Below are 10,278 nucleotides of genomic sequence, written 5' to 3'. Positions count from 1 at the left end.
GGGCGGGCGCTCAGCTCATGGGTCCCGGCGGCGGCGGCGGGTAGACCGGGCCGGTGGTGGTGGCGGCTGCGGCGGGCGGGGGAGGGGGCTGGTCCCGCGTCTCCCCTCAGCAGACAATACAAGCGCTTCGGAGCGAGTCCCCGAACCTGCCCTAGCCAAAATGGCGGCCGAGAAAGAGCGGAAGTGACGTAAGACCCTCATTAGCATAAGAGGACTCATTGTCCAGCTTAGCGGGGGGGGCACCGCCCCCCTGCACGGGGACCCCCCAGGGACTGCACTCCGGCCCTCTGCTGCGCGGACCCCTACTTCTCTTGTAGGCGGGTGCCTTCAGTACCCCAGCCTCGCCTGGGGAGATTATATAATCCCCACTGAGGGGGAGCTCTCGCGAGAACTTGGAGACTTTGCCATTGACCCACTAGGAGGCGCCGTGGATAATGGCCGCAGTGCGCTCTTGGGTGCCTTCCTCTGGCCGCAGCGCCGCCGGCGGAGGCAGAAGCAGTGGGCCGCAGCACAATCAGTCAGGTGGCTGTGCTGGGGATCCCTGCGCGGGCCCATCTGGGACAGGACTACATCTGGAGGGAGGGTGCGCGTGCAGCCCCGAAGCTCCACGTGCTCACAGAGCGTGCTCTCACAGGCTGAGAGGCAAGGCGAAGGGTTGAGCCCGTTGCCTCCAGTCTTAAACGAGGTGTGATGCCCTCGTGCTTCACACATTCTCTTGAGATGACATAGCTCTGGGGCCGTCAACTCTTCCAGTGGACTGTTGTGGGATAATAGGTGGACAGGGGCTCAAGATATTCTTCCGAGTCATCAGATGGCCATTTCTTGACTTAAAAGAGTTGAGGCCATTGGATTGGCAATGCCTAAGGATGGAAAGTTCTGGCGCTCACCCTCTGTAGTCATAGTTCTCCTACAATTTGGCATACATGGACTGTTGACTTTGTCTCTTTGGATCTGCCCCAACCAACACACCATGTTAACGTCAACATCCTTGAGTCCACTTTAAATGAACAGTAATTACCCTAGTGTAAACACTCTGAAAAGTAGCAAGTGAAGTTGTGAAGGACTGGCCACACCCACTTTTTTCCCTATAGGTGGGCTCCACACTTCTTTAAATTACAAATATGGAAGAGCCTGACAAACTAGATACAGCTCAGTGTCTAAGAGTTTGGTTAGGAAGTAGAACAAATCTTCATCCGAAACTATTATTTTCTGCAGGTATTACAATATATATTTAAAAGCATAGTCAATGCCTCAAAGGAAAACAAGGGATAGAAGTTGTTCAAAAGGGGTGGGGCAAGGCCTTTCATCAAAGGCCTAGAGCTCTGGAACCTACACAATGTAGAAGACAGGCAAAGGGAATATGAAATAGGCAAAGTACATTGTGCTCTAGCTTTCCTTAGACCCTCAGATTTCCTACGGTGACAACACCAGTATGAAGAGTATCTAGATTTCATCACTGCCTTTGAAGCACAAAAGGTGCTGGATTCAGATGGAGGGGTTAAAAAAAAAAGACGTCACCAGAATTAGTACAAAAATGCAGTTTAAAAATTAGGCATCCTCCTCCTCTAAATGGTGTTTGTTCACTGCTCAAACATGCCCAGTCAGACTCCAGCAGTGAATGAGTGATTGTGAAGCTAAGAACTGAGACACCGAAAAAGACCAAAGTTCTCTGCTGCAATGAGATGTGTGGTAGCACTGCTGTCTCTACAGTAACCGATGTGGCTACTTAACTTCGGCTCCATGTACTTGACATTGAGTACTTAATGAAAGGTTCAAGAGAACAGATAGATTCCTTAGCACTTCTAGTTATTAGTGATGAAGAAGTCACTTCCCCATGGATACTCAACAGGTTTTGGCAAAGGGGAACACAGTAGTGGCCTTTATTGGAATTTGTGCTATGAGTCCAGCTATGGGACTACTTGGGATACTTTAATACTTAAAATAAGATTTTAATCAATATTCATTCCTGTTACCATCACCCAGAAAGAGGGAAATGAACATTAAGACTTTCAATTTCTTTAGCAGCCAAAGTAAGGTGGGAAAACAGATATCCAGATTGTGTCTAAATCATGATACACACCCATAATCCCACCACTCAAGAGGGCAAGAGGACCAGTAATTCAAAACCAGTCAACTACAGAGGAAGTTGGAAGTCAGCTTGGGGTCTATGGTACCTGGACTCTGTTCACTAAATGTGATTATCAAGTAACCTAGAAGCAGATTTCTTGCAAGAGACAGGCAATCTATCTCATGTATTTATTCAAAGCCTAAATCATGTTACATGACCTGAAACTATGCTACAGATAGAAATTCACTGACTTTTAAGAGTTAGAAAAGGTTGATAATGGAGTACTTGCCCCAGTTGCATAAAGCAACTTATCCTTCATTTTAACAAGTAGAACATTTTTCTGGATGAAGAAAAATAGTATACATTTGTGTTATGGTGGCAAGTTTGTTGAGGTATTGAAATAATGTAAAAACAAGCATTTTGAGATAAAACAAGATAAAATATTCTTTGCAACAGAAGTTAGTGCTCAAAAGGAAAAAATAGAACAGTAGCTCTGAGCCAACTGCTGCCAAGTTCTTTTCCACCTCACAATGTACACTTTGCAGTTTGCTTTCAGTGGACAAGCATTCTCACCAGGCTAAGTCTGCATGCAGAGAGCACTACTTTATCTGGTTCAAAAATCTGAGATGTACTTTAAGGTCAGAGATTTTATTTTATTTTTTCCAGTTCATACATAAACTGCCTATAAATGTAATAACCTTCCCCTTCTAGTATCTAGGTAGAAAGAACATCAACCTAGTTTTACAGAGTATTTCATATTCTTTTTCATAGAAACTTCGCACAAACATATCTGATGGAAGCAGCAACATTTTTTTTTACACAAAACCTATATACATTTATTTATAGGTCTTAATACAGCACAATGTACATGAAAATTGAGAACACTGCTCATTAAACCAATAGCTTTAAATTTTAATTTAAAATATAAAATGGAATTTCTCCAGAGAAATGATCCGTAGGAAATGCACCTTACCTTTGGCTCATGTGTTAAAAGAACATTGATAAAAAATCAGTGATTTGGGCTTCTCTTTCTTTTAATTGAAATGAACACAGAACATATAAGTGAATAGTTTCTTTTATGTAGTAGCAAAGAGAGTCAATAATCCTTTCAGGAAAGAGACTATTTCATTTCCTCCCAACTTGGATTCACCATAAACTCGATCCACAAATGATATTGGAACCTGGTTAAAAAAATACACAGAGATTAAATAAAGTCAGTCTTCAAGTGATGACGTCAAGTGATGATTAGGGTTACAGCATTACAAGAGCAAAGCCTCAACCCACAGCACCAGTCTGACATGGACACTGACAGTTATAGTTCTTCAAGTAACTGACCTTTAGCATATTCATTCTAAAACTAAGCCATCTAACCCAAATCTATAGTTGTCTGAGGAGCACTGATTCCCCAATATGATGTTTGTCCATTCAAATGTCAGGTTGTATTTCCAGAAAAACCACACTTAAAAAATGACTTCACTTTTTTTCTCACTTCAATTTAACGATCATGATAGAGTTAAATTACACATTTCCTAATGTTCATCAGGAAGAGACATTCTGGGAGGGGCTGTTTTTCTTGCTATGAGTAAGGGTTTGGAATTAGATATGGGGTTGTCTCCAATAACTCAGCACCCAGCCTGAAACCTTGCCTCCAGCTGGTGCTCTGTAACTCTGGACATTTACTAAAAAGAAAAGCAGCAAGGAGCTCATAATGCCAAGTTAACTATTCTGAAGGACGAGGTACAAGAAACCACACCTTGGTATAAATCACAGTAGGTCAGACACACTCATCTGAATGTTCATGTTGTAGTATATGGACACTCCAAATAACCAGAAGTCTAAGACACGGACAACTCAGCACTAGGAAAGCTGTGCTTTTGTAAACCTGTTTCTGGGGAGTAGGACATAGAACAGTCGCTCACCTCACCGATGGTGTAATTCAACTGTCTTGCTCGAACGATCATCTCCATCTGAAAGACATATCCTTTGGAGACACATTTTTCTATTAATTTCTGTAGAACTTCTTTTCGGTATAATCTGTAAGAAAACAGAATATTTATGAACATATGGACATGTTCCTATCATCCAGATCCTGAACTTTCACAACTCACTGGTGTCTATAATCTAAAACTCAGTAGTCCCTGCTGCATAGATAAGTTCTTAGAGTTTAAGATCATGTGTCTTGGGCAAGAAGTACCTGCTAAGAGCCTGGAATACTTTTGAAAATGAGTTATTTGTAGCAAAAATAATAAAACCCCAGAGACAGATATTGGGGTCCAACCTGAAGAACAGAAAAACAAAGCAGCCAAGCCACTAGAGAGACCTTTTAACTTTACCAAATCTTCAGACCAAAGGGGTGAGAGTTTGTCTCCACAAATCCTCAAACTCCATACTCCACTGACTTCCTATCTTTTCCCATTCATATTCCTCTCTCCGCCTAGCCACATCATTCCTGCCTCTACCTCCCTTGTGCTGGAATTAGAGGCGTGGGATCCCAAGTGCTGGAATCACTTTTGGGTGAGCTCTGTTTCTCTTTTAGACAGATTCAATCTTGTGTAGCGCAGGGTGGCCTTGAACTAACCGAGATCTGTCTGCCTCTGTCTCCCCAAGTCCTGAGATTAAAGGTGTGTGCCACTACTGCCTGGCCTGTATGGTTGACCAGTGTGGCTGCTTTGTCCTCTGATCTTCAGGTAAGCCTTACCTATTAAAACACAAATATACCACTATAGTTCTTAATATCCTTTTGAGATTTATACTATCAGAAATTATGAAATATGGTAAATTAGTCACCCGATACACAAGCACCGGTACTTTTGAAATTACTTTTGAAGTGGACATGCTGGAATTGCAGAACTGAGAGATGAAGTTATGACATGTACCAAGGTGATGAACAGCCCAGCAAGTTATCAGGCTTGACTACATGGGTTAAGGTCCTGAGGACAATGAGGTAGCCCCAGGAAAAGCAGCTAATACTAAAGGTGAGCTAGGTTAGACTAGGCAGCACAGGACGGAGGCCAGTCTGCAGACATCTGAGAACAATTGAGGTCACAATACTTGCTGTATGCAAATCCCTTAGGTCAAGCACACCTTGATATTCAAACAAGTGGCTCACTCAGTTTATAAAGTAAGATGGGGAAGACACACGGGGAATAGAATCCAATTCTTCTGTTCAGGAAATCCAAGCAGCAGGAGGCATGAGTCTTTAGAAGGGGTTTTATTTATTTAAAACTGTAGGCAGGAGGGCTACAACTTTTTTTTAGATTTTAAGTCTCTCTCATGTGCACATACACACACTGAAGTGACAATTTGGCATAGCTATATTCTCTGAAGATCAATGGAAGAAAGTGACTTAGATACCAACTCTTCCTCCAGTTTTACCCTAGGCTCCTGTATCTTTTAGATTTTAAGCATGGATAAAATAGACTACACAGACTCATTTATAGAAAAGCAGGAATGGTAAGGGCTGCAGGCTTTTCTGCAAAGGATGCTGTGGTTAGGATATGCACATGCTGTTCTCCAGAGCGCACCAGTAATAGCCATGCTTCCAATGGGCAGCCAAGCCCAGCACTGAGGTAAACAAGCATGACAAAGCCCTATATTTGACTTGGAAAGCAGGAGTCCAACACACTGCCTTTAACAAGGTTCTCTGGAGTTCCAGTCTGCTGACCAGTCACTGTGGAAGAAAAGCTCTTTTTTGGGGGTGTGGGATGTTGAGACAGGGTCTATGTAGCCCTGGCTGTCCTGCAATTTACTATGTAAACCAGGCTGGCCTCAATCTCTGAGATTCTCCTGCATACTGGGATTAACATGCTCAGCTGGGAAAGCAGTTCTCCTAACAGCCTCTCTCTCTGCCTCTCTCTCTCTCTTTCTTTCTTGGTTTTCGAGGCAGGGTTTCTCTGTGTAGCCCTGGCTGTTCTCAAACTCACAGAGGTCTGCTGGGATTAAAAGTATGTGTGACCACTGCCTGGCCTCTTAATGCAAGGAATCAAGGGAAAAGTTCTAGATATAGAAGAAATACTGTACCTGAAGCTTCCTGTTAAGTCTGACGCTCCTGGTCTCAGCAAAACCTGAGTTATAAAATTGGCCCCACGGCTGCCAAATGAATCAGATTTTCCTTATTAATATATTTAGCAACAAGAGAAACAATGTCACAAATGCTAGTCATTAATAACTATGATATCAGTTTCACACAAAAGTTAATTCTCTTAAAACAGTGCAATGAGATCTGACACTTTTCAGGAAAGAGTAGGATTTTTACCTTTGTAAGTAAGAAAGTAAGATAAGAGAAGAAACCTGAAAATGACTGCCCTGCCTTCAGGGGGGAGATTGCTTACCAGCATAAATACACAAAGGCCTGGGCTCCATCCCCAGCACTGCATGGACAGTGGTGGTAATGACTGCCTGGGTTACAAGAGACACCGAGTCTCTCTTTCTTACACAAACACAAACACACACACACACACACACACCCACCCACCCATGTTAGAGACAGCAGCTGAGATGATGGCTACCAATGAACATTTTTCCAGTTTTCAGTTGCATCTAAAATCTGTGATACTATTCCAAGACCCAGTGACCCCCCCCACCCCCCAAAAAACCAGAAGCTTTAGAGAGCTTATGTTTCACTGTTGTGGTACTTTAAATGAAAATAAAGTTGTGGTATTTAAAAGAGAATGACCCCACAGATTAATACATTTGAATACTAGGTTCCTAGTTGATAGAACTGTACAAGAAGGATTAGGAGGTGTGGCCTTGCTGGAGAAGGGTGTCACTAGGGGTGGGCTTTGAGATTTCAAAAGCTCATGTCTGTCTGTCTTGTTCTTTCTGCTCCAACTTGCCTGCCTGCAGGCCTGCCTGTTGCCATGCTTCCTGCTATGATGATCATTAGCTGTCAGCAAGCCTTAGTTAAATGCCCTCCTTTATAATTTGTTATGCTAATGGTGTCTCTTCACAGCAATAGAATACTACTGAAGATAGAAGTGTCTGTCTGTATTACTGTGTAAGATTATTTTTGGTTTGGGCTTTTTGTTTTGTGTAAGACAAGGTCTTTTACCCAAGCCAGTCCTGCCCATACTTCAGTGTCTGGATTATAGAAATGGATTGTTACATGTAGTTGATATGCTAGGGACTTCCAGGGCTTCCTATATATTAGGTGATCATCTCCAGCCCCCAAACAATGTTTCTATTTTGTTTTATTTTCTATTTATTTAAGACAGAATCCTGTTATGCTGCCCAAGTTGGTCCCAAAAGCCTGTGTTTAAGTCATCCTGCTGCTTCAGCCTCTGAATAGGGGCGGGGGGGGGGGGGGGACGGACAACAGGCACCTGACACACTGCCCAGTGATGGTGGATTTTTAATGAACGAGTGGAATCCTTGTATGACCTTGAATTAGAATGTTTTGATTAAAATGTGTTAAGTCACTCAGTTTGTGTTTGAATTCATTATGGACCACAGTAAGGAGACCAAGAGCCTATACAGTACAGACAGTAACTACTATCATCAGATGCAACTAAGTGCCATGACTAAAAGGTGTACTCATGATTAGACTTCCCTAATTTGAATTAAAAGGTGAATGAATGAATGGCCAAAGAGATTAATATAACTCATTTTCAGCCTCAGCTGAGCCTGCCTCCAACCTCTGGAGACTCCCAGTCATGTAGTCTGTAGAATGGGTTTGAGAAGGCCAAAGTAGCAGTGTGTGTTCCTCTCCTTCTAAGATTTTAGTTTAGCAGTATTGAAAACTACTACTTATCCAATCTCTGTATTTCACAGAAGATTAAGTCTCTTAAATGTTTTAAATGACTACCCCAAGATTCCACAAGTGAGGTGAACTAATCTTCAATTAGATGAGGCAGTGACAGAAGATATTACTGGTAGGTACAAATCTCTCCTTATCACCCTGACAGAGTGGGGTACACTGGATATCTAAGTTTCTTATGGGTTTTCACACCAAGAGCCAGACTATTATTCCCCTATTTGTTTATAGAAACACTGATCTACTGCTTGGAGCCCTAGCAGTAGATGAAGGGCATGGGGAAATGGCTCAGGCAGAAAAGTGCCGGTCTCAAATGCTTAAGACACCAGTGGGATCCTCAGAATCCTCACTGAAAGACAGGCAGAAACCCTATCTCAAAATATAAGGTGGAAGGTGCCTGACACTTAAACACCAGTGTTGCACATGTCCCTGACCTGTCTAAAACAAACACACACACACACAGAAGCAGCCATCAGAACTGAGATGTCCCAGCCAACCAACAGCACCAACCGCCTGGTGTGTGACCTGCTATCTTAGCCAACCCTGTGTTGAAGGAAGTGAGCTGCAGGTGCAAGGCCAGGGGAAGGTAGTGGAGGGGCTGCCAGCCAGCCCATGGAATCCTAATCAACTTGGAGATGGGCTGTCAGACAGTATCAGAAAACTAGAATGCTGGCTATATGATGAGCAAACCTTTAAAAAGGCAAATATACAAGGTAACACAATATTGAGAAACATATTTTTTTAAAAATATTTATTTATTATGTATACAATATTCTGTGTGTGTGCCTACAGGCCAGAAGAGGGCACCAGATCCATTACAGATGGTTGTGAGCCACCATGTGGTTGCTGGGAATTGAACTCAGGACCTTTGGAAGAGCAGGCAGTGCTCTTAACCACTGAGCCATCTCTCCAGCTCTGAGAAACATAATTTTAAAAGATCTGTCTGACTTAAAAGCTGCTATCATCAAGTGCTGGGTTTACTAAACACAGTTATTCCCAAACTGTATTATACAAAACTGCAGACCAGGGCTATCAAGGGTTCTAGTAACAGTGCTGATTTCTCCCCAGTCAAAGAAAAACTCTTAGCAAAGAAAAAACTGTAGGTAAGACCTTATCTGGGAAGTTTTATCAGCAGTTATAGCCTGATCCTACAAACCCACCAAAGGCCCTGACTGTGGTAATCCAATCCTAGTATTCCATCTATTTTCATAGTTTCCCTGTAGAGAAATCACGTAACATGCACACATACACACATGTACCTGATTAGCTTTCTTTTCAAATCCCAGCCATAAACACCCCCATTTCCTTTGTAGCGAGTTCCAGAGACAATATCAAAATTACCCTCCTTTTGTTTCCTGTGGGGAAAAAAGATAACTCAGATAAAGTTCTTAGGCTTTCACCAGGCATCTTCACAAACCTCACAATCACGTTTTAAGGGAAGCAGAGGCAAAGCACGAAGTCAAGCAGACGTCTCAACTGTCCAAAATGAGTCTTTCAAATCTAAACTATCTTGAATTTTATTAAAAATTTTTTTAAAAGTTTTTTGAGACAGGGTCTCTATGTGTAGCCCTGCCTGTCCTGGAACTTGCTCTATAGATCAAGCTGGCCTTGAACTCAGAGAGATCCACCTGCCTCTGCCTCCCGAATTAAATGTGTGTGCTAACATTGACTGGTGAGTTTTATTAAAAATTTTAAAAAGTTTTATGTGTATTGACGTTCAGCCTGTCTACATGTCAGCATACCATGTTTGGCCAGAAGAAGGAGCTGGGTCTCCTGGAACTGGAGTTACAGACTGGTAGTAAGCTGCCACATGGGTGTTGGGAATTGAACTCGGTCTTCAGGAAAAGCAGCCAGTGCTTGTGACCAGTAAGCCATCTCTCCAGTCTCTTTATTTTTCTTATACTGGAGCATGAGCCCAGGGATTTTATCTGTTGACTGCACCACATGCTGGCTCCCAGCCCTTCTCCACTGTCCAGGCCTCTTCTGCAGGAAAGGCCAGGAACCTCCAGGTTGTTGTTCCTTATACAAAACAACAAGACATCCATTTTCCCACTAAGAGTTTTGTTGTAATCATTAACTTAGAATCCAAGTATGTATCAGCATAAATCAATAGAAACCCTTCTAATTCTTAGACCGGGACAAACAACACTAATAATAATAAAAAACAAGGACTCATTATATAGTCTAGGCTGGCCTTGAATTCATAGCACTTTTGAGGACACTGCTTCAGCAATGCTAAGATTACAGACGTTGCCGCTGTGCCTAGTATTTCACCCCCTACACTCCCTCTCCCCTGTGTTGAGACAGGGTCCATGCAACCCTGGTAGTCCTAGAATATTACGTTGACTAGGCTGGCATTGAACAACAATGATCAGTTCTGTTTGCTTCTGCCTCCCTAGTGCTGGGACTAAAGGCTTGTGCCACTATGCTTAGCAAGCCACTCTTTTTTTTTTTTTTT

The 10,278-nt window shown here is 42.7% G+C and overlaps 1 protein-coding gene across 1 annotated transcript in view; it reads right to left on the bottom strand.

Annotated features, from left to right (window-relative positions):
* Positions 1–2,711: 2,711 nt before the first annotated feature.
* Positions 2,712–10,278, bottom strand: part of Dpm1 (dolichyl-phosphate mannosyltransferase subunit 1, catalytic) — an 18,883-nt gene continuing 11,316 nt past the window's right edge. Inside the window, exons 6-9 of the mRNA XM_005362847.2 lie at positions 9,080–9,175; positions 6,089–6,157; positions 3,988–4,102; positions 2,712–3,249 (exon numbers count right to left, since the gene is read on the bottom strand). Coding sequence (XP_005362904.1) covers positions 3,145–3,249; positions 3,988–4,102; positions 6,089–6,157; positions 9,080–9,175 — 385 coding nt within the window. The 3' untranslated portion in view covers positions 2,712–3,144. The remainder of the gene's footprint in view (positions 3,250–3,987; positions 4,103–6,088; positions 6,158–9,079; positions 9,176–10,278) is intronic.

This window comes from Microtus ochrogaster, linkage group LG8 (assembly GCF_000317375.1).
Source record: "Microtus ochrogaster isolate Prairie Vole_2 linkage group LG8, MicOch1.0, whole genome shotgun sequence".
NCBI lineage: Eukaryota > Metazoa > Chordata > Mammalia > Rodentia > Cricetidae > Microtus > Microtus ochrogaster.
The sequence above is the reverse complement of the archived record's forward strand: the minus strand, read 5'-3'. Positions and strand labels throughout refer to the sequence as shown.